This window comes from Macrobrachium rosenbergii, chromosome 13 (genome assembly GCF_040412425.1).
Source record: "Macrobrachium rosenbergii isolate ZJJX-2024 chromosome 13, ASM4041242v1, whole genome shotgun sequence".
Classification (NCBI taxonomy): domain Eukaryota; kingdom Metazoa; phylum Arthropoda; class Malacostraca; order Decapoda; family Palaemonidae; genus Macrobrachium; species Macrobrachium rosenbergii.
The window spans coordinates 37,959,327-37,984,481 of NC_089753.1; the positions used below are offsets into that span (position 1 = coordinate 37,959,327).

The 25,155-nt window shown below is 36.5% G+C and overlaps 2 protein-coding genes across 25 annotated transcripts in view; both read right to left on the bottom strand.

Moving 5' to 3' along the window:
* LOC136845211 (serine/threonine-protein kinase SBK1-like) overlaps window positions 1–19,841 on the bottom strand; it is a 29,970-nt gene extending 10,129 nt beyond the window's left edge. For 2 of the 4 annotated variants that reach the window (XM_067115277.1, XM_067115280.1), the window contains exon 1: window positions 14,381–15,057. In XM_067115277.1, the coding sequence (XP_066971378.1) occupies window positions 14,381–14,402 (22 nt within the window). In that variant the 5' untranslated portion in view covers window positions 14,403–15,057. Of the gene's footprint in view, window positions 1–326; window positions 495–14,380; window positions 15,058–19,413 lie in introns of those variants that run through there. The other 2 variants (XM_067115281.1, XM_067115279.1) reach the window with 2 other exon arrangements.
* Window positions 19,842–21,775: 1,934 nt separating this feature from the next.
* Window positions 21,776–25,155, bottom strand: part of LOC136845208 (rho family-interacting cell polarization regulator 2-like) — a 440,509-nt gene continuing 437,129 nt past the window's right edge. For all 21 annotated transcript variants that reach the window (XM_067115266.1, XM_067115274.1, XM_067115270.1 and 18 more), the window contains one exon: window positions 21,776–23,996. In XM_067115266.1, the coding sequence (XP_066971367.1) occupies window positions 23,613–23,996 (384 nt within the window). In that variant the 3' untranslated portion in view covers window positions 21,776–23,612. The remainder of the gene's footprint in view (window positions 23,997–25,155) is intronic.

The window sequence follows — 25,155 nt, forward strand, 5'->3', positions numbered from 1 at the left end:
GTATACTTTAACACGTTTATGCCTCTTACTTATAATTTAGTTATATACAGTTCTGTGACATAACAGTCCTGCAAACTTGGAAATGTTTTTCTGAAAGACATTGTGAATTAAATGCTTGGTTGTTAGCCAAGAATTTGAAAAGTAACACCTTCGAAGATAGCCACTTTTAGAGGAAAACGTGTTTTGATACATTATAACCGGGCAGTAACGCATTACAGGGGCTTTTGAGAAGAAGGGATGCTGAATTACAGGGTTCTGTAATACAGAATTCCTTCTCTCCGAATGCTGCTGTAATGTCAATACACGAAGGGACGAATGGACTTCACCTTTATCACCGGCCGACTGTTATGACGTCACAAGCGAGATGGTATTAATAACAACGGTGATGTCACGGGCCGGTCAGGCCTGACCAGCCATCCCCTAGGCTAGCCTGACTTCCTCCCTTTGACACCCGTTCGTTTACTAGTTCAAAAACTCTTGGCCACTCACCAACTAGAGTTTCTACCTCCGCACACCAACTCAGCTCGTGAGCTTTCACCTTTGCTTACCAACTTGTGAGCTTCTCCAAGCTCGAGGACAACCCTTCTATTCCCCCGCTGCTCCCCAACTCGCTAACTCCTTCAATCATTTACTCATCCCTTAACTATATCCTTTAATCATTCCTATCTCTACTCCTCCACTCCTTTGAATTATTTCATTAGTTTCCCTATACAGGCATGAGAACGATTGCTTTCTACAGTAGTATGTGTTATCATCAGGGTCGAATAGTACACTATCGCAAACCATCAGTTTTCATCTTTCGTCTCTACTCCATTCCCTTGAACTCTTTCGTTAGTTTTCCTACACAGGCATGAGAACGACTGCTTTCTAGCATATGCTGTCATCAGGGTCGCAGAGTACACTAACGTACACTATTGCAAACCATCAGTTTTCATCGTTCGGGAGCTGAGGGTCGTCGGAGATGGCAGTCGCATGTCACGATACCTTAGGTTGAGCAATACCTTCGATATCTTTCCGTTTGTAAACAAGTTTATCAATTCCAACGCTATTCGTAAAGATGAATAGCTGACTTCCAGCCTCGCTACAGACCGAAGCATTATTTCTTTATACGTTAATTCGGGGAAAGTGATGAATATCCTGCCATTCTTTTCTGAACGGCGTCGACCTTCGGTGGCAAAGAGCTGTTTTGCCACCTTTTGGATACTTGAAGTTACTGTTAACAAGCGAAAAGTTGCCAGAACGTATGACAACACCTGTGCTTTCATCTTTCTTCGTCACTTCCCAACTCTTTTATTGAAGTTTCCTTCCGCCTCTTTAATCTTTACCCTCTCATTCTTCGTTACTCTCTTCCGCGTTATTCTGTAACCTCTCCCTCTTTCAGTAGCAAGATCCTCACTATCCATCCTAAGTCTCCCAATTACTACCCGCTTAACTCGAAACCAGTCTCCCTTTAAAATCGCAACACCCCTCGCTAACTGTCATCCCTCACTTGTTCCCTCTCTTTTTACCTAACAGGTCCCATCCGGCACCCCTCCCCCCAACCCGCCAACACCCAACAGGGCTTCGACGAAGCGTAAATGCCACGGAGTTTTCACTGTTAGGTGTTCTGTGATATTAAAGGAAAAACAAGTCTTGTTATTAGTATTTTTTTTCTATCTACCCTTCTCACTCAAGGCCGCCTACTCCTGTTTTCTTTACGGGCCCACTTCGAGAAGAAAATATGGACATAAACATACTGTCACATACGTACGCACTCACACCGGATGTTATGAAAGTGAGGTTCTGTTTGGTATGATATGCTGCTATTCTGAGAGAGAGAGAGAGAGAGAGAATCATTGATCACGCACACATTACACATACACCACACATTACACACACACGTGCGCATATATATATATATATATATATATATATATATATATATATATATATATATATATATATATATATATATATATTTATCATTTAAAAAAAAGATACGAAAGTAGCCCGTTTCGCCTATCCCAGGACTAAGGTTGATAACTGAGTAACACCCTCCAAAGTGTAGGCTTAGTTCAAATCTCCAATATAGAATCCATCAGTTAAGATACGGGATTTAGATTTCTATTACAGTCTATCAATCAAAGGGTCATTAATGTGAAGAATGAACCAAATAGGCCCTTCTTACAGCCTGACCTGAGAGTCAGTCAGTAGGAATTATGTCCAGAGTTAAACCAATTCCTGGTGGCGGCTCAAGGAGAGTTTGAGGTAAAAAGCCATGGTGTTAATTGTTCAAACAATTGACTGGATAGTTCATTTAGTATGGAAGTAAATTTTAGTTTGAAATTTTGTTACAACAAAGTCATCCTTCGCGAGAACTAAACTGTTTGTAGCACAATTCATCATCTGCAACTTGAATCAAGAAAATTTAGATTTGGCACATTCCTTGGCTTGTTTTCACGAAACTAGGCAGGTCAATGTGGATGGGTCACAGTCAAGAAAGAACTTCTCGACCGTGGATGGGTATAACTATGCAATGAACCTGGATAATCCTATCTTTTCGGTAAATTCATTCAAATGTATTTACTCTCAATCTTACATGAATTTTCTCTCTCTCTCTCTCTCTCTCTCTCTCTCTCTCTCTCTCTCTCTCTCTCTCTCTCTCTCTCTCTGAAGTTCAGTCACACTTGACAGTTAAAGAATTATTCAGTCAGAAAAATTTTGCATTGCATATGTGACAAGATGAATAATTCTCCGAAATTCAAAGGAAATTTATTTTGAATAACAGTAAGAAGCTTCGTGTTAACATTGTTTTGCAATTATAACAAGCCCGGAGACACAGTGAATCCGAGAAACGGGTACTGAACTCCTTATCTGCAAATAAAGCCAAGATAGGAAGCAGATGCGCTAGAGAATACAATGTAAATTAAATTGCACATGATTTGTCGTAAATCTCAATCAAAGGACTCCAGTTCAATGAAAAATGTTCTATTGTACTGCCTGCTTCATTATATTCTGTCTGGCAGGATTTTTGCCGTTTTTCATAAGCCATTCTTGAACTGTGACACTTTTCAGTATAGAGAGAGAGAGAGAGAGAGAGAGAGAGAGAGAGAGAGAGAGAGAGAGAGAGAGAGAGAGAGATTTAGCTGAATAAGGAATTCGCATCTTGAGATTTTTTTTAGTGTCAGTCTTATATGTAGCGAGTCCGAATCTTCTAAAATCTCTGTTAAGTGTTAACAACACAAAATCTTGATGAGGATAAAACACATTTGGCAGACAATACTGTAATATATAAGGCCATGGTAAGAGCAGACACCGATGTCGTTCTAGTTTTTTATCCTTCCCTACAGAGAGCAGAGAAGAACCAGTGCGAAAAAAAATAACGAAATTGACCATCTTTGTCATGTATGTACGTAATATCAGGTCAGTCAATCAAATCTGTTACCACATTGGTAGTCTCTAGTCCGCCCTGTATGCTTCAAGAAGTGTTTTGGGTTTTATGTTACAATGTACTCCAAGACAGAGTAATGGATGTAACGGCAAGGAAAGAAGTTTGGAGACATATCTACTCCTCATTTGGTTGAAACTTAAGTTCAGATAGATTTAAGTCAGTTTGGATAGGAAGGGGTGAAAATGTGGCTGTTAAGTAATTAGGATAGGTGAGTGTGGTAATCAAGGAGTGAGGAGAGCATTTGAAAATGACGAAGTGAGGAGAGCGCACACGGAGGAAAAGAGTGGAAAAGGTGCTAGGGCTGACGACGCGAATATTGAAATTGAACTGTATACGAAGAGTGTAAAATTCTATCTATTCTACAAGGAAGTTGCAATGGTAAGAAACTCTGAAGACGATGAAGTCTTGGTCCAATGAAGAGAGTATTTTGAGGACTTGTTGAATGTAGAATACAGACGAGAGGCGGAGCTGAACGATGCGAGAGTGGATGGGGTTAAGGTAAGTTTGAGAATGCTCGCGGAAGTTACTATAGAGGGCATAAGGAGGGGCACTTAAGAGGCTTAAAAATGTCAAGGAAATAAGTGAAGTGAATTACAAGTGAGTTGCTGTGGTAGGATGGTGAATGTATGACTGCGTAGCTGACCTGTGTGTAATGTATGTGAAGACGGAGGAAAGTCCTTGCAGGAATGGGCAAGAAAAACAATTATTTACTTGTAAAATGGTAAAGGTGACAGAGGACACTGTAAGAATTATGAGGGCATTACTGGTTCAATATATCAGGGAAGGTTATACGATAGGATTTTGATTCAAAAGGTCTAACAGATGACAGAAGGTTTTTTAGAATCATTGTGAGCTTTGCCAAGAAAGTAGTTATGTGAAAAACTTGAGAGCAAAGGGAAGTAGTTTTATGTGAAATATATGGACCTTTGAAAAGCTTATGACAGAACTGACAGAAGCAATATGGAGGGTGTTGAGGATGTATTTTATTGTAGGTGAATGCCTGAGCATGATATAAAATATCTATGACGGAAGAGAAGCATGTGTTGGAGTTTGTGGGCAGGATTGTGACTGATTTGGTATAAAAACAGCTGCCCCAACTGTCTTTTATATCTCCGTGACTGGTCAATATCTTGGATGGAGTGAGCAAGAAGTCAGAGTAAAGGCAGCAGATGGAGGTGCAAAATCGTGGCATAAGAAAATGAGTCGTGACCTAAGTGTGAAATATCTGAAGGTGTTTACAAATAAACATTTTAGATGATGCTAAGATAACCGAGTCAACTCTACTCTGTATAAGTGAAGTCTGGATGTTAAACACAAATGAAATAGAGAAAGTGGAAGGTGATAGTTGAATTGTTTTTGTAGATATGCGGAATAAGAAGAATTATTAAAAGGGTGAGAAATGTGTAGACACGCAGATACAGTGGTAATAAGGTTGAAGCAAATAAAAAAGTGAAGCAGCATTTTAAAATGGTTCGATCACATGGAAAGAATTGAAGATACAGGGCGTGAAAAGAGTATAAGATTAAGAAACATTGGAAGGAACGTGGATAGAAACCTAAAAGGGGTAAATAAATGGAATGAAAGAGGTGCTGGAAAGGAAGGGTCTAAACACCCAGGAGGTGGGAGATTGTGAAAGACAGAGGTGCATGTGTTGGGGGGGGGGGGAGTGCATGCGCGCTTTCTATTGAAGTTTGCATAATTTCATGTATATCTAGGTAAGAACGAGGGTAAGCAAGACATTAAATTCACAACGAAACCATTTGATTACTGCCTTTGTTTTCCTTCATTGCACTATATACATTTAACCTTTCACGCTTTATCCGACGTAAGCATCAGGAAACGAGAGAAAACAGTTACACAGAGCCTCGGTCCACAGTTCCGATAATACAATACGTTACTGGTTCGTCTTTTAATACGATTCCTGGCAAAGCTTTGACTAGGGTGTCCCGGCGCATCCTGTTCTATCCCTGATGGAGATTCGTTTGTTTTATTACTAGGCTTCCGAGAACGATACATTATTGTCTTCGAAAGCATGTCCTATAAACACAGATAACGTATTTATGTTAGTGTAGGGAAAGGCTATGTTAGTAAGCGTTCAAAAGTGAGATTTTTGGAAATGAATGAGATGCTCTTCTTCTCTTCAACAGGCAGCTAAACTCGTCTCTTTGATATTCTTGCTGAACTGAAGAAGAGTCCCCACTTGTTACCAACAGTTCTTCGTGTGTTCGGTAACCGTTTATCTGCATCCCCCAGCAAGCTTTGGAATACGCTGATTCCTGCAATAGTTAAAACAAGGCTCTTCTTATTCTCTCTCCTTCAGTCTAAGACAAATGGTGTTTGGACGACCCAGCAGCTGAAGAAGGTGGTTTCGCTTGAAAGGGGAATCCATACACCATGGCACCTACCGGTCCCCATACATCTTGTCTAGGTATGCAGGGCCACAGGCCTCACTGTCATAAATGTTGGGAGGGGAGATAAACTTCTGAGGCCACCAAGTTGGACGCATAGTGTGCTCAATGGACCCATTCAGAAGTTCTGACGGCAAAGCGAATCTCGTGTTAGGGAACTGACCAGAGAGGGATCACTAATCTGGCGTGAGAGCAGGTTATAGTCAGACCTGTACTCGTTGCTTATTATTATTTTTTTTTCAGATGAAGAAAGTTTTTGAAAGAACAGATGATGTAGTTCGAAGTGCAATAGGAGAAGCTTTCACGGCGTAGGGAGGTAACACAATACTGATACGTAATGATAAGAGGGGAGATGAAAGGTTGTATTTTTCATGAACTTGTAGCCATATATAGTTTTGTGATATATCCCAATCAGTCAATCAAGTCACTATGAAAGGGTGTGATGCTAAACGCTTTAACAACTAATATACCTGCGGAGAGAGAGACCATTTAGGTCAGTTTCGTTGGATATCCATTGAAAGGAGTTGAATTAAAATCATTAAATAATAACTGAATCTCATTAATATAGAGAAAATGTCGAGTTCACCAACGTTTAAATTTACTTTAATTAATCGCAAGCGCATAATAAATAAATATAATGTACTATATTTGTATGAAATCAACTGGTACTAACTGATATAAACAAATGTAATGAAAACAATTAATACAAGGCTAGGCTGACACATATTTATGTACTGCAAAATTATTGAGTAAAACTGACTGTTTAAACGTCATTTCATTGGAAGCTAATTTGTAAAATAAAAAAAAAATCATGTTATAAATGACTTTCTCTCTCATTAGTTATAATAACATACTGACATTCTTTTCAAACAATTCTGTTGCTGTATTGAGAATAATATATACATACAATACACACTATATATATATATATATATATATATATATATATATATATATATATATATATATATATATATATTATACAGATTTTTTAACACAAATCCCCCCCTCTCTCCCTGTCTCATCTCTTCTCCCACCTCTCTCTCTCTCTCTCTCTCTCTCTCTCTCTCTCTCTCTCTCTCTCTCTCTCTCTCTCTCTCTCTCTCAACACACCTGAGTAAAAGGGGACATACATAGCCTTAGCGCTCACCTGCGCTAGGCAACGAGGGGTAAATTTCCCGCTGTGACATCAAGAAGTTTACCCTGCCTGAGATGTTACCATGGTAACCGGCAAACCATCAAACACCCAACCCCCTCGCTTCCTACATCTCTCCTCCCCACCCACCAGCTCCTCACATACACTCGCTCCCGATGTTGGTGTCGCGTTCAGACGTGAATGAGGTTGTTTTGGGGGTTGGGAGATTTCAAGGGAGGTGTGCCATGGGCGGGGGTGGGGTGTGGGGAGAATTTGGGAGTATGAAAGAGTTGACCCGACGCGAGATACAATGAAGTTGAATTTTAGAAGATAATTTTTATCATCCGAGGATATTTCGCGATCGGAATCGGACGAGTGTTGTGGTCGCTTCAACACTACGAATCTCATTCAAGAGGTTCGGGTGCTCTCTCTCTCTCTCTCTCTCTCTCTCTCTCTCTCTCTCTCTCTCTCTCTCTCTCTCTAGTCACGGCTGAGTGTAGCTCTTCCTTACTGTAGCATTGCTCTATTTTCCGCGACTCTTTCATTTGTTTCTTTATTCACTTAGAAAGAAAGAGATTTTTGCTGTAGGCGAAATGAATTGTCTGACGTTGAGATGAGAACGGTATTGTCGATCCACTCATACTTGCAGACGTGTAGCTGTGTACAAGTGTATGTATGAATGTTTATATAATTGCGTGCAATAAGTTTCACACGAGCAAATTTCAGTGCACGAATGTATGTATAAATTTGTATGAGACTTATAAATGTAGACATGCACACATATACCATCATATCTATACGCTTACATACTTACATACATGCACACTTATATTTATATATATAAGGTATCAATGATGTCATTTGCCGTAGCTGAGACAATGGTCACTACTACCAGATATATACATTAACTGGCAAATCATGTTTGAACACCTTGTGCATACTACTTCCACAGCAAGAGCTGTTTCATAAACCTATACGGCGGGCTCATCAGCAGAACGTCAGATCTCTTACATACGCCGCACTGTCCAACTCTACCTTGCATACACTCTTAAACTTTGTGGATATCAACACCCTTCCTGTCCAGTACCTCTGTCAGACCTCAAGTTGAGCACCTTTTTATGTCACACTCTCCTCCTTCCTCCTAACACTTCTGAATTACACACGCTTTTTGCAAGCCTATCTTATTTCATTCCCTGATCAATTATTTCACATATGCTAAAACTTTACCAGTTATCTGTTTATTCGCATTTCTCGCCCTTTCAGTTCTTCTTACAGTTTATATACCATGTAAACAACTCACCTCTACACATTCAAAGTGTTTTTGCATTTGCATTTAACATTCACACTTCACCTCCGGTAGAGTTGGCTCAAAGATCCATTAATTCATTTCAACCTTGGGCTCAGTAGACATTCCAGATCTCTTAACACTCCAGTGCCTTTTCTGCTTCACCTATTATGCGAGTTGCCTCCTCTCTCCTCCTACCATCATTTGTTGTATTTACTCTCAAGTACCTACACAAATCTACGCTCCCATTCTTCCGCCATCCACTTTAAAATTCATTGCTCCACCTTCCTGGTTCCCATTTACCCTCATAACCTCACTCATATTCATGTTTGCCCCCGACCTTCTCTTCTTTGTTTCAAACTTTTCACCAGTTTTTCCACTTTCTCTTCACTATTCCAAGTTAATACCGTATCATCTGCAAATATCACCCGCGCTACCCTCCATCCAAGTCTCATTCGCACCTACATCTATATCCTGTCTCTGACTTCTCACATCACTCCATTTATATTAAAATATTAAGCAGCCATGGACACACAACATAACCCTTCTCCGACCACTTTTATACCAAAAGAGACACTCTCTCTCTCTCTCTCTCTCTCTCTCTCTCTCTCTCTCTCTCTCTCTCTCTCTCTCTCTCTCTCTCTCTCTCCCATCTGCATATCCTCACACGGTTTGCTTTCATCAAATAATGCTTTTGATCTCGATCAGCATTACATTTTCTATACCATACATCCTCAGCAACCTCCACGTCGACCTGCCATCAGTTCTGCCGTAAGCTTTTACTAGTTCCACGTATGCCATATACAATTTATTTAATAATAAACATAACTGTTTCATAATACATAAGACACACACCTTCCTCCGTGTCTGATCAACCATGTTCTTCCCCTATTAACCTTTATGTCAGATTTCTCAAGTAAAGTCGTCTTGCACACCTTCCTGTACAGCCTCCGCATAACCTTTACACTGGCAAATGAACAATAGTGCAAATGTACACTGGCAAATGAACAATAGTGCAAATGTAATGCGTGCAGTTATACATTCATTCATACAAATCCCTCATTCAGGCATATCATATGCAATCTGGTTAGCCACTCAGTCACTCTCTCGCCATTGTTCATAGTACCTTAATCCCAACATCTAGTCTCTGCCTGTTCTTCAAGCATCCTCGAATTGAAGCTATCCCCTTGTGCTCTTGCGTCATTCAGCTCTGCTCCCTCCTGTTCTTGCACATTTCAGGATACGTGCTCCAGTGACCCAAAAAAGCACTTCTCCATAATTATACGATTAAATATTAACTTTTCTCTATGCATCCACTTCCCTGTTAAACAGTTTACACCTTCTAAGTTCTTGATCAGCTACAAAACCCTCTCTCTAATCGCTAAATGGTCGAAAGTGATCCGGTGTTGGTTTGACAGCTAAATTTCATACAATCTTGAATCTCCAACCCCCTATTCTCGTTACCTGCCTTCTCTTTCTCTCGTGCTTTCTTCCTGGCTCTCCAATCTGTTTTATACCTGTTCATAATGCAATAAAAAAAATCTTCGTGGTTCCTTCACAAGAGATTCTTATTGCCTCATCTCAACACATGGGCCTACTGTCTTTATTCTTCCTCATACCCTCCTCTCACTCTTATATATATATATATATATATATATATATATATATATATATATATATATATATATATATACATACACGTACATACATATGCAGTACGTGAATGTCAAATTCTGCTGTCAATGGAGCTTTACGTAACAATGAAATTATTCAATTAAAATCCATCAATGCAATGTAATCCGTGATATATATATATATATATATATATATATATATATATATATATATATATATATATATATATATATATATATATATATATATATATATATATATATATATATATATATATATATATATATATATATATATATATATATATATATATATATATATATATATATATACATATATATATATATATCTGTGTGTGTGTGTGTGTGTATGAATGCCAAAATCTGTTGTTAATGGAGCTTTAAGTAATAATGAAATTATTCAATTCAAATACATCAACGCACTGTAATCAGTGATATATATATATATATATATATATATATATATATATATATATATATATATATATATATATATATATATACAGTATATATTACACTGCACTGATGAATTTGAATTGAATAATTTAATTGTCACGTAAAGCTCCTCTGACAACAGATTTTGACATTCACGTACATTGATTCAGTAATTCACTGACGTAACTAAAACGAAATCCCTTAAATTTCGTGTGGCTTCAAGACAAGAAGAACGATTAAAAGCTGCAGTACCTATCTGTACTGATGTACACTTCAGATTTCAGTGGCTCTGCTAATACAGTTATTCAGTAATTCACTGACTAGGTTTGAATAAACAGACTTGAAAGGGTTTCATTTCAGCTTAAGCTTTCACTGAATTAAGTCTTTTTCACTACTGTTATTTGATACGGCGTCTTTGAATAAGAAATGAATAACAGTTACTTTTCATTTTTCAGCGGAGGATAAAAGGGCTCGCATAACGTTATAGTTGTATTGATTACCGTTTCGTTCGCTACGCGTACGTTATGTACTTTTCTCTCTCTCTCTCTCTCTCTCTCTCTCTCTCTCTCTCTCTCTCTCTCTCTCTCTCTCTCTCTCTCTCAGTAGCAATTAGCACTCTTTTTTTTTTATCTTTTGTATTTTCTCATTCGTCGTCCAGAATGGTTTGATGTATTTTATTTGGTGTCTTTGATAACTACAAAGTTTTCTTGTTTTATTTACTACTCGTTTGTTTGTGCAGTGTGTCTTTGTTCACTACATTTTTTCATTTGATTCTGATGTCTTCAAAGAGATCAAGCTCTGTTTAATCTCAGCTGATCAAAGTAGATAAAAAACGCCACCTCATTACGGGATTATTATTGTTATTATTCACATATCCATATGAAGAAGTGATCAGTAATCATGTATATATATACAGTATATATATATATATATATGTGTGTGTGTGTATTGATATATGTATATATATATATATATATATATATATATATATATATATATATATATATATATATATATATATATATATATATATATATATATATATATATATTATATGTATATATATATATATATATATATATATATATATATATATATATATATATATATATATATATATATATATATATATAGACTGTCATAAAGGACAGTAATACAAGACAGGGTCGAGACGGAAAGTCCTGACCCAGAGGCGTTACGTACCGATCCGGCTTTTGGATCTGCCACGAGTTGGATGTAATCAAGGCCAAACTTAGAGTATACATACATTGCCCTCGGAATGTGCCCAAAAAATATATTTTTACCCACAGAAGAAAAAAAACAAAACAGATACATGGACACAATATGTTCCGTATTATGAATAGTGAGGGGCGCTCACTACGGATTACTCTACGGAAATGGCCCATTAGATTTCGATGTCTTATCACATGCTCCAAGCATTTTTAAAATTTGGTCACGTCAGTTTCGTTATTGTACTGCATATTGTAATTAAAAGCCATGCTACTTTTTGTTAGTTGAATTCTTAAGTATTTGAGAGTTAAGAAAGCTAGGACAGAAAATTATGTTTGATATATGTGGAACACAACGTTAAATATAATGGCAGATTATATTGCCTTTATATATACATACATATATATATATATATATATATATATATATATATATATATATATATATATATACATATACATAAAGCAAGTGTATATATAAAACACACACATATATACAGTATATTATGTATGTCTGTTTTAATACAATATTTTTTTACAAAGCGTTTTGATGTCAAAACAAATTAATGTTTCAGTCTTTTGTGACAAAGCGTGAGTTAGGTAAGGAAACTCAAGCGATCTTTTTATCACGTTTTTCTTTTCAATTTTCTCCTCTTGACGTCATGATCGCTGGTGACGTGAACGTCGTTATAACTGATGTGAATTGTTGTTAGTTTATCACTGGGATTTATTGTATTTATGAGGATATTGTCAATATTAACGACATCCGTATATCAGTTATACTGGAGGAGATTAAAAAAAAAAACATATCAAAATGTATATATGAATATATTGTATCTCTAGAAGTATACACACACACACACACATACACACACACACACACACACACACACACATATATATATATATATATATATATATATATATATATATATATATATATATATATATATGTACATATATATATATGTATATAATTATATATATATATATATATACATATAGTGAAAATGAAATAATTTAGAGTATTTAGCTTTACCTATTCATTTCAGTAGTAGTATTAGCAGTTAATAAGTTAATATTTTTCATATATATATATACATACTGTATATATGTCTATATATATTATATTATATTATATTCATGGTGCTAATACTGCTATTGAAATGAAGAGGTAAAGCTAAATATTAAATTATTTAATTTTCACTATATATACTTTTACACACAGACACACACACACACATATGTATAGTGAATGAAGTGGTACATGGCTGATGGTTGCAGACGATATAGTGTTGTTTAGGCATAGAGAAAAGAAACTGCAAACCTAGTCAAAGACTTCGCGTTTTTAAAAGGAGACAATAGAGAATGAATAGCGGGCAAGGTTGAAGTTTGGGGGCTTAAACGGAAACCAGGAAGATGGAGTAATGGTTATCAAAATATGGATGGTGGAAAAATGGAAGCAGCTGACTCATAAAGGTCACTGGTAGTAAATATATCGGATGATGGCAAGATGAGAGCAGAGGAAAGTCACTGATTAGGTGAAGCAGTGACGGCAGCGGGATGTATACAGAAGATTGGGGTGTAACTTGGAGCGTCTATGGAAGGCTGGAAGGTTTAAGTGACTGTTGAACCGACTTTCCTTTATGGAAGTGAAGTGTGGATGTTGAATGTGAATAAAGAACAGGTTGAGCGTTAGAGCTAGTTGGTTTACGTAGTTGAAATGATACAAAAACAGTCAATAGGGTGAGAAATGTGAAGATTCTTAGAAATGGTAAATACGATGGATGAGAATGTATCAAGACAGTTTGCCATGCAGATAAAATTAAGGATGACAAATTGATTAAACAGTATTGGGAGGAAGGAGGAGAGGAAGAAATAGCGCGTGCTGGATAAACGGCATGAAAAAGGCATTTAGAAGGGGGTTCAATATTCAGGAAGAATGAGAGTTCGTGCACGTATAGAGGTGAGTGACATTATGTGTAGAGGGAGGGTTAGACGTAGTGATAATGAGCCCTTCAATATAGCTATATGAAGCGGCTAATGTAGAAGGTTTCTGCACAGGGAGCACATTCACGACTAAGCAGTTACTCTTAAGGAAAACTGACTAATGTTGAAGAATTATATATACAGTATATATATGTATATATATATATATATATATATATATATATATATATATATATATATATATATATATATATATATTCAAAATGGTGGGGTTGGCTCAAAAAGTTCGTATTTTGAGATGGAAATGCTAGACCCATGCCGTTCACTAAGGTGCCACCCATTCTAGTCCATTAACAACTTTGCTAAAAGTCACAATGGGCCAAAATAATGTTGTTCTGTCCCGCTGGGGTGTCGAACCCTCCCTGGATGGATATGCCGGTGAATATATCCAGGCATCTAGCCTACTAATTCACATTACTTCACAATAGGCCTATATAAATCCATAAATAGCACTAGCCTATTAATTCTTAAACCCACAAGCATTAAAAAACACGGGGTGATCTGTTCATAATTGATATTCATATTTACTCCTACTGAATGACTTGCGATGAAAAGAAAAAAAAAAAACGAAGTCGGTTCATAACGAATACAAGAATGAGCGCTAGTAGATCTTTGCCAGCACACACATGTAATGTCCGTTACACAACCACTCTTTTCGTGACCATTTATATTACCACAACGACAACAAACGGTCAATATCAGCCCCAAACACTCTGACAACGCAAACTCACTTGAGCGGTAATCTTCCCAACAGCAACTCGTAATAAACGATAAATGATGAAAGAATCCGTACCTGGACATGAAAGGAATGGCATATTCAGATTCTGATGAAAGAGGCGTGTAGGCGACGGGGGTAGTTAGGTGGCTGGAAGGCGAGTTGGGGAGCGCCGACCCCCCCTCTTCTGTCTCCCTCCCCACCTCTATCTCCACCAAGCTCAACAGGTGGGAAGTGGGATGATTTTCCGACGGAGCTTGAGGTTTAACAAACACTCGAGTGGGCGTCAAACGTAAGGTGGAACTTCACCTTGGCGACTTTTTCCTCTTCCTCCGCCTTCTTCTTCTTAAACGGATGCTCTTTAACTCAGGGCGCTTAAATCGTCGTCATGCAGATTTGCGCGTCGCAGGGGTTGCAGCCTACGGGATTCATTCTGGTTAACGCGGTCCTTTATATTTTTCACACCCCGGTGGTCAGCAATGTATTTACATGATAAATTACTCCTTGTGCTCTATCCATTTCCCGCTTTCTCCTCATAACAACATGCAAAATAAGCGTAAATTACTTGGGTCAGTATGCCCGTAGTCTATCCAGTTGCTCTCCGACTGATTTTTGTGTTAGTCTTTCATTCTCAGTTTCATCTAAGCAAGATTATAATTCAGTTCCTTTTCTTCCACAGCGTGGACTGAATGGCGATCAAAACAGTCGGAGCTCTCCCACAACAGACACGATCGGACGGGAGATACATCGCGACTGATGCTGCAAAACTTGGGTTATGTGCATCTGACGTTCGTTGCCCGCGAGATGCCAGTTATTCGTTTATGGTACCCCATTTATAAGCTCCTAAAACCGTGTTGTACTGTATTATTATTGCTATAATTTGCTTATTTCCGATTTCCTCCCTTTATATATTTTACATAATTATTGGAATGGTGTTGGCATTTCGGAGAAGCTAACTCGAGCGCAAGTGCGTAGAAAACTCTTAAATGTGAGATTTGTCTGTACGAACGCATCACTACGCTCTTCTCAGGTCTTACTTATTGCCAATTAATCGTCAGCCAGAGTTGAATGATTGCACAATTAAGACGTCAGTGTCAAGGAACGCATTATGTATTTAGGGACGGGATTAGGCTCTGTTTGCTCGACTTAAGGACGATAGAGGGAACCCGCAATGCTCATAAGCGTCAGATGCCACGGCCACGGGGTGTTGGAGTTTAAGGGAGAACTCCTCCAACGCACAGGCACAGACTCTCTCTCTCTCTCTCTCTCTCTCTCTCTCTCCATGTTTCAAAGCAAGATGTTTATTTGATACTACATGTCTCTGTCTCCCCCTGTATCACTTCAAATTGTGGAGTTTATAATAGGGCTCTCTCTTGATTTTAAAATGAGCTGTTGTTGTATTTCTCTCTCTCTCTCTCTCTCTCTCTCTCTCTCTCTCTCTCTCTCTCTCTCTGATACTACAAAGATAAGTAAGCCTACGGTATGTGATACTTTTCATAGAAAAGTGACTTCAAAATCGCTCCGCGATCATTTATCGGCTTAGTGGTAAATCAATCCATTTTTTTTATTTTCGCTTATATAAAAAATGTCTACGATTTATTAAAATGTTGCTGTTGTTATGTTACATTTCCATTGCTGCTGTACCATCAACCCCTAATTGTTGTTGTTTGTATCTATACTAAAGCAAAGAATGAACTCATTCAGAATACTGTTTTTGACACCACTGTCAGAGCTGTATGCCATTAGTGCGCACTGGGATTAAAGCCGATTTGTTTACCACGTAAACAAAACGGAAAAAAAAAATCTTAGCTCCAAAGCGATGACTGGTGAATCATTGTTTCGTTTTCATTTCTTTTTTATTGCCACGCTTGGGATTCATTTCAGTTCCTCTGTTTTCCCTGATTCGTATAATTTGTCCTTCAAAAGGCAGCGATACCTCTCACTCCCGCGTTCTAGACAAGGCGAGATCAAGACAGCAGTAAAAAAAAAAATAACTTTCCCTTCCCGTGCAAACTCAATGCACATTACTTCAGTATCCGGAACCTTAGGCCTAACGCTACGAATTCATCTTCCGGGTGACATCCTGAAGTCTAATTTTGTGTCATACCCACAAACAAATTCCGAATATTGCTTTTGCAGCAAATTTTGAAAATCAAAAGTTGACGAAACGGATTAGGCTTCGATTTCCTGGATGGCCGTTCTAACGCCGGTATGGACGAGGTGTTTATATATAACTGCCGGATGTTGTTTCTGTAGGATACATCAGGTAATGAAAGTGCAAAGATGCAGTTTTGGCTTACCATCAGAAGCATAAGTTTCTGGTTTCTTTTCATTATTGGGTAACGGTTTCGTTTTCCAGTTTTTACGTTTGACTGGAAAATGTTTGATTTGCTGACGTATATAATACCCAGCGGAGAGAGAGAGAGGGTTTGGGGGAAAGGGTGAACTCATGTTTTGAGCACGTTTCGAAGAAATACATAACAGCTTTTATCCGCTTAAGAGAAAGGCAGATCTATTTTTGGAGACGAAATTGACGAAGGGAATCTAACGATCTCTTCGGGTGCATCTAAATTTACATTCATAGTGACTTCAGGTTATTTTTGTCCGTCTCAAATTGGATAGCGAGCAGCTTCCGGGAAAGCCGAGGCAGAAACAGTATTATTCTTAAATTTATTTTTAGCTCCGTTTTTCATTATTTCATCATCACAGTGCTGGCTTCTGATAGTTAGGTCATATCGATGTCTGATAAACATTAATTCTTAGGTAATTAGTTGTTGACGCCAGACAAGCACAAACGCTCGCGCTCGCACACATATATATGTGTGTGTGTGTGCAAAGTTCCATTACAGAATGTAATAAAGCAGCAAATTATATATCTCGCATCGTCTCAGTGAGTAATGTCTTGGTTGTACGGTCGCTATCAGTATCACGAGACCTCTGGATTACCGTATATGGATTTGCTTAGTTTCTGGGTTACACTGTTTGGATAGCTTGTGTTTCATGATCATTTTCTATTCATAGTTAACAAGAAAGAAAGGCTCCTTCTAATATAGATCCGTACAATTAGGCTGGCTTAAATATCGAAATAGCCTCGTTATGAATAGCTTACTTCTCAGAATATGTAGGCCTATGTACGGACAGGTTACACCCCGGAATCGCTCTGCACTGGTAGTTTACATCTTTAAATTAGTAATTTAGAGGTAACTTGACCAAGTTACGAATTAGACATAGATACTAAACTGTTAGAATAAGATTTGTTGAATACTTTCAAGTTTTATTTAGTATATGTGAAACTAAAACGGGTCAAATATACGTGTGCTGAAAGACTATATCTTGATTCTGAATTTGGGAGGATTATACTGATCCACTGGCAAGGTGCTGGACAGAGAATCTGATTCAGTGTTCTGTAAATAAGTCTAGGTGAATTTATATCACTCTCTGTTGTGTGAATGTTATCAAGTCAAATTTTCTATTTGAACACATTTCCCTAGCACATAAATCACCAGGGAAAATGATATACCCACGGTGTACATGGCCGTAATTCTTATGATTTTATTTTATAGTATTAAACCAATCTCTGTTTGTCTGTCTCTCGCAGTACAAAGAATGTCTTGACTTTTTTTTCGTATGACTGACGACCCATGTTGACCCCATACGTCCACGAAACGACCTATGACAGAAGAGCAGGAGAGGACGAGTTTATTTTCATTCATAGCCAGTTACCTTTTACCGGGAGTCCCACTTCAGACACCACTCACCATCCCCTTCCCCCTCCCATCCCCTCCCCTAACAATCAACACACTGACGCCGGAACTCGCTTATTAAGAGTAATGTTCATGAGTCACTCAAGGTATTTCTAAGGAGCTCCTCCCACTTCCCTTCGAGCTGATTGCAAGGGGCATCTTTCATCTTCGCTTTCTTCTGTAATTTTCCAAAGCTTTACGACTTCGTTCAAGCCTTTTGAAGAGCTTTCGACAATATTTTTTGTGCACAGCTTCAGGTTTCAGTTTTATAGTGAGCCACTGATAAGAGTTACGACGATAAAATGTCAGACAAATACAGTAAAGGATTACCGTATACCTGTTTTTTCAGAGATATCCTTATGGCAACATGGAAGGTGATGGCTCACCCTTAAATGTTCCCCTTCAGCCGACTCGTGTCTTATCCTCCAGACAGATATCCAATGTCATGGTTTATAATTCTTCTAATGCATCCATAATCACTAGACTACACTCTATGGTTTTGAAATTTTCCAACATTGCAAGATAGTATGTGGGCTGGACTTTTTTTTTTAGTTTGTTAACCCTTATACTCAGGACTTATAATTTTTAGCCTAACTGAAATATGCAAACATCAAAGGATTGGTCATGGCAGTAGTATTATATTATATATATAATATATATATATATATATATATATATATATATATATATATATATATATATATATATATATATAATACTACTGCCATGACCAATCCTTGATGTTTGTGTTTGATCTTAATTTCTGACAAGTAGAACTACTCTGAAGTATGTGAAGTTTCATATCAATAGAAAGCTAATGCTTTGAATATTCTGATACAGTTTAACAAATTATCCTTAATGCAAAGGATCTGATGTGAGAAAATGATAAAATTGAGGTAATTTGAAAAAAAAATTAATTAAAAATTTACTTTGAATGACCATAAAATGTCTTTATAGTTACTTTTCAGTACTAATAACAACTGTATTAGGCAACACCAAAGATTGGCAGAGAAAACATTTTTTTACAATCATAAAGACGTGCACAAACACACACACACACAAAAATAAAAACATAATTACAAAAAAGCGTCACTCGTATATTTAGTGTGTTCATTTATAACTCTGCATGTTCGTTCACTGCTTTGAAAATGAAGATCCTGGCATGTCACAAGCGATGCGTATTGCTCATGCATGAAATGTATTATCAAAATTTTCAAGTGAAATTACCTAGCCAATCCTATAATATATATTATTTCCTAAAATAGTAATGAATTAAAATAAACATATTCTTCTAAATATGCTCCTAAAACTAAATAAAAAGGTATGCAGTAGGCCTAAGGAATTTTTGCGTCGAAGACCTGTACTCACGTGTGTTTATGTCCAGCTGTCAAAACGAGCTGACGAAGGTCGTAAGAGACTGAAAACAATTTTGTGTGGTTTTACTTTTGTAGTAGTTGTCCTGCATTATACTCTGGCATGTAATTGTATAAACTATTACTGAATCACGAGCAACGCACACGTGACAAAATTTACAATGACAACTACAGCAGCACTAAACAGCTAACACAAACGTTTTGGCATACACTTTTGAATCGAGTCCAGTTGTTCATTGCTTTGCCAAACATTTTTCCTTCACTACGAAATACACAAAACATTCCTGAATTACAAGAAGCCATTATACCCATAAATTTTAGTCCAAATCCGAAATATTACGTAAAATGTATTGCTACCGAGTTCCAGTTAAGCAGTAACAAAGTCAAACGTCCAAGGCAACCACATACAGGACCAAAACAAAAGCTAATTCTCTGATTGGTTGCCACTTTATGACGCGAAATCAGATAGCCAATGGTAAGGAAGCATTATAGTGACGTTTTAAGGCCACCAAAATTGTCTAGTGGGGTCGTGAGAGCGGCGAGTTTGAATAGTACTCTGGAGCCATGAGCGTGGCCTCACGAAGCCTACCGGTAAAGCCTTTTTCCGAGTGAGTGAATGAGAAATATTTTCGTGTCATAATAGCAGCCCTGCAAGAATATAATACAGTGCAATTTTTTTGTTGGTGTCTGTCAAGAATCAAAGATGAAATCTGCTACAAATGATAGGTATTTCCTGCTTGAATGCATGTAATGATGTCCTTTATGGACTGATTCTTTATTTCTACCTGTAACTAGGGACAATTTTTGCCATTCTTCAATCAGTCAACTGCTTTTCAGGTCAAGTTCATAGATGACAGTGGTAATTTTATACATACTGTTGGAAACTCCCATTAACTTGCTTTAATTGTTCATGATTTTCTAAGAATGCTTGGAGTAGTTTTTGCTGCCCGTTAGTGGGGACGTTTTAAAACTACTCAGCTACATAAAAACCAGAAACCTCTATTACTAAATGACATCATTTACAAAAGCAAGCTGAGCCATTCTCAGTGAAACTTGCAGCTTATTAGTGTTGTCATTTCGCCACTCACAGGTGATCTTTTGCCAAGCAATTCATTGCCATCTTTATTTTCTTCAGTGTTTTCAGTTTTCCATATTTACTTTCTATCTGTTGCCCACTTCCTCTCATGATTCAAACTGAACTTTCTCATTATTACAAGGGTACTGAATGGCAAGTTGTATGTCGCATATCCCATTTCTAATGTGTAAAACAACCATATTTTTTCTGGCCACTTACAATGTTATTACTTTGTGGCCTTTGTACAGCAAATGCTAGCTATTTGTTGAAGGATTTTATCTCATGTTTGGTAACATTGTCCCGATGATGACTTTCACAGACCACCTGGTATTCATATTTTTACTGTGAGTTTTTTCACATTTATATATAGCTGATGAGTTAGTCGTTTTATAATGTAGCCTTGGTTATGTAATTTTACCTATTTGTTAGTGATGAAAATATTTTTTTCTAGATTTCTTAAATACACAGCCTAGGAGTGGTTTGATTTTGGGGAGAAGAGAATTTGAGCATTTACAGTCTTCATTAGCAACTTCTCATCATATAAAAATAAAAAATGAAGATTGGAGTACCTGAAGGTAAGAGGTTGCACAAGCATTTCTTGTAAAGCACTGGTGCCAGTTGCCAGATATCCTTTTATACCTTGCATGTTATAAAGTCAGTAAATTGATTTTCATGATGTGTATCACATCCAACAAAGAACACAGGGGAAACTGTTTAGAAATTTCAACAGGAATACTTATTGTATGTAAATATCTTAAGCGGCCCCATGACACTCTTGTAGGAAAAATATATGGAGTCTTAGGCATTTTTCTAAAGGCAGCAAAAGTAAATGTGTCATGAAATTTCCTACAGACAGTGTAATACTATTGCAAGTTAATGGAAAACTCTGAGTCCATCTGTAGGCAAAATTTACTGTAACCAGGAGTGTGTCTTGATTCTTCAGTACCAGAAACTTATTTCAATGGAAATATTTTTTGATCTGCTAAAAAACTGCTACAACTGTCCGTAATACAGTACTGCATATCATGACCTAATTAGCATATTTATTCATGAGAAAAATGATAATCCTACTTGAGTTACTAGTTGGCAACATTTGCAATTAAAATTTACTGTAATGAAAAATTTCTCAAGTTTTACAGTTTTTACAACTGATTAATGACCTTCAAATTGTACAGCCTACATATAGCACTCGGTTAGAGAAAATATTCCTGAAATTATACATGTTCAACAGTCATTTTTTCTACGAAAGAAGCAATGCTATAGAGGAAGAATTTAAAAACTATTGTTTCATGAGTTTTCTTAACTTCTGAATTGACTGTGTACAATATATCCACATATATGAAGAGAAGCAATATACAGGGTAAACATATCAACATACAATATGTACAGAGACAACATGGCATTTTTTTACCATTAAACATACATAAACATATACAATATAACATAGAACAATAACGTTAACTTTCAAAAATCATGAATTTAAATGGTTAATTCCATTATCTCCAAATATTTCATGTATGAATGTATGAAAAGCTTATAACTGTAGCACATTATAATTCCCTTTTTAATTTTATGGCAGGAATTATTAGAATATATGAAATCTTACAATTAATAGGACTAGACAAGTCTGAAACTAATAAACATAAAAACAAGAGACTGATTATTGTACAAGAAAAGATTTACATATGCACTATACAAAAAATGGCAGAGTATACTTTTTGCGATGACACCATGATAACACCAATAAAATTATGGTTCTGGGATGAGGCGCATAGCCCAGTGGAAAGGGACAAGGAGGAAATATTGAGCACAGAGTTTTGCTAGGCAGCAGCGCAATGCACCATGTGCACAAACCCTTCCTCAACTATCATGGTATTAGTTTCAGCAATGAAGAGGATATTAAACACCTTTAATTTTTTGCCTGGGTGAAAATGGCTTATTATAGAGACTGTGTTCTCATTTGCTACATACACCTCTATGCACAACTAAGGAGAATCACAGAAATCATCTAATGAATTTTTGATGCAAACAATTTTGCAACCATTAATGATTGGCTACCATAGATAACATGATAACATGACACTATACTCAAGAGAAGAATCTTGCATGTAAGGATTTCCCACTAACTGAAGTAAGAACTGTGTTATTATTAGGAGTCTCTGAGCAACAGAAGTAAAGTTCCTATAAATACCAGTAATCCATCAACAAATATAAGATTCTTGCAATTACCAAATAATTCCCCAACAAGAGAAGTGTTAAACACTACTATTTCCCATCAACTAAGAATTTCTAAATACCAAAAGGTTTCCATCTATATATGTATTTTTTTTTGCATACATTAAGGTGTCCCATCAACAGAAGTATGATCCCTGTAAATACCAAAGTTTTCCAGAAGATTTAAACAACTATTGCACCATACAAGGATTTGGGAGAACAATTAATAAACATTCTGAGACTCATGCAGGATACATAATACTGTACTGTGAATTCAGAAAATCCTCATGACTCTCATTCATACATAAAACCTCGAAAAAAGATGCTATTCAAATAAGCTTTCCTTTCACTGAAATCTAGAAACACATTTGGCCAAGTTCCAAATGTAAATGTACCCTTTAAAGGGTGCATGGCTTGACGTATTAAGCTAATCAAGTGAAAACTTTTGAATAATCTTTATCAATGGTAGCATCCATTATTAAACAGCTGACATGGATAAACCTTTAAATATTGCAACAATGAGCATATTTTATTACAATTACAGCCACAGTTATGCCATAACTAACCCACAATAGCAGAGGTATGAGTAAAGTGCAATAATGCCAAGGTTATAAATTACAGCAGGTGTTTTTCACAAGCCTTCTAAAGGCTTTACAGTAGTAATACATTTCAGTCTGTGTTTAGCACTGCCTTCCTTACCATGTCACACATGATATATTGAGATTAAATAAAATATTACTGAAAGAAAAGTTATAGAAAATAAATTGCACAGTTCTCATCTTTAATCATTTATTTTAACAAAAAATCAGTCTTTTTTCTGTATGAACTGCAAACTACGACATTTTTGCGTCATCCCCAAACAATGCCTCCACTCATCACCCCAAAATCACGGAGAAAGTAGTCTTTTATAATTTTGTTTTCTCTTTGACTTCTACTCCCTGGAATCCATGAGATGAAAGCTGAACTTGGTGTAAAGCCGTCTGCCCTTCTGTTCCTAAACTCAAAAGACCAGACCTTGCAGCTTCTCTAACTTCTCCACTGGAATCATTTTGCTGCAGGAACGACAGAACCTCAATAGGTTGCGGCCAGTCTGGAGCACTTTCATTGTGAGTGTGGGAATGTTTCTTAGATTTACTGGAACTTTTATTACCTAAAAGTTTCTGAGAGTCTCCTTTTGTCTCAGTGCTTGAAGGAGGGACAATGGGTGCCAGTACTCCAAGAAGTACAGTTGCTGCTTCACGATCACTAGTTCGAGTTGACTCTAGTAGAAGTAAGCATAACTCTACAACCTGAAACAAGGTAAATCTCCAATTATTATTGCTATTAATATTATCATTATTTTATTAATTAGTTTAACCAGAGGTAAATCTCCAATTATTATTGCTATTAATATTATCATTATTTTATTAATTAGTTTAACCAGACCACTGAGCTTATTTATTTAGCTCTCATAGCATTGGCCCAAAGGATTTATCTTTATCAATAATAAAGTTTAGATTATATTTATTAAATTAAAGCTCTTCAAACTCTATACTTAATTGAAAATGATGTACATTCTGACAAAGTTTCTTTAACTGTTAAGATTTGTTTTCAAAACACACAAAATATTTATTTAATGTATTGTGAATGTAGCAATGCCACTGATTAGCAGTAAACCTGTTGTAGCAACTGTGAACTATTAAGACTAAAATGTACAAAATTACAAAATCATTTCAAGTAACTCACCATTACAGGGCACAGTGTATTATTCTTTATATATTTTTTAAAAATTATTTTCCATTCCGCAAAATGCACAAAAGTATGGTTTTATAAAAAAAATATCTTGTTTAATATAACTCTACACATTACATACAGTTTATCTAAAAATAAATGAAATAAATTTCTGTACTGTACTAGTTATTTAGTAAGATCTGTAATGTTTATCCAAGAGTAAGTAAGATCAAGTATTGTTTATACAAATGAGATATGTTCTCTAAAATTTGAATTACATACTACACGACCCACTGATGCTTCACTTTTACTTGTTTCAATGTACTTCCCATGTAAATGATGCAACATGTAAACATAGAGTCTGTACATACCACAAGCATTTAATTTTACTCATGGTTCAGTGTCTGGTAAAGTGCAGAATAACAGTAATGAATGACTGGGAGGTCTTACCATCCATTATTACCATGAATGACTGGAGGTCTTACCATCCATTATTACCAAAGTTGGCATACAGTAGTTCATATTTTGTCAGCAAAAATTCCTTATTCCTTGACTGTATTGCAAGTGCTTTTGCATAAATTTCATTCACCATTCTTGTCATTTTAACTGACATGTGTTATCATCAAAATGCAATGCATTTAAATTTTAATCTGATAAAGAAAATCATTTTTGGTAGTTTTTTGTGAAGTTTGTGTACAAATGGTTTTACTCAAACGATAAGTATGCTTGTTATCTATT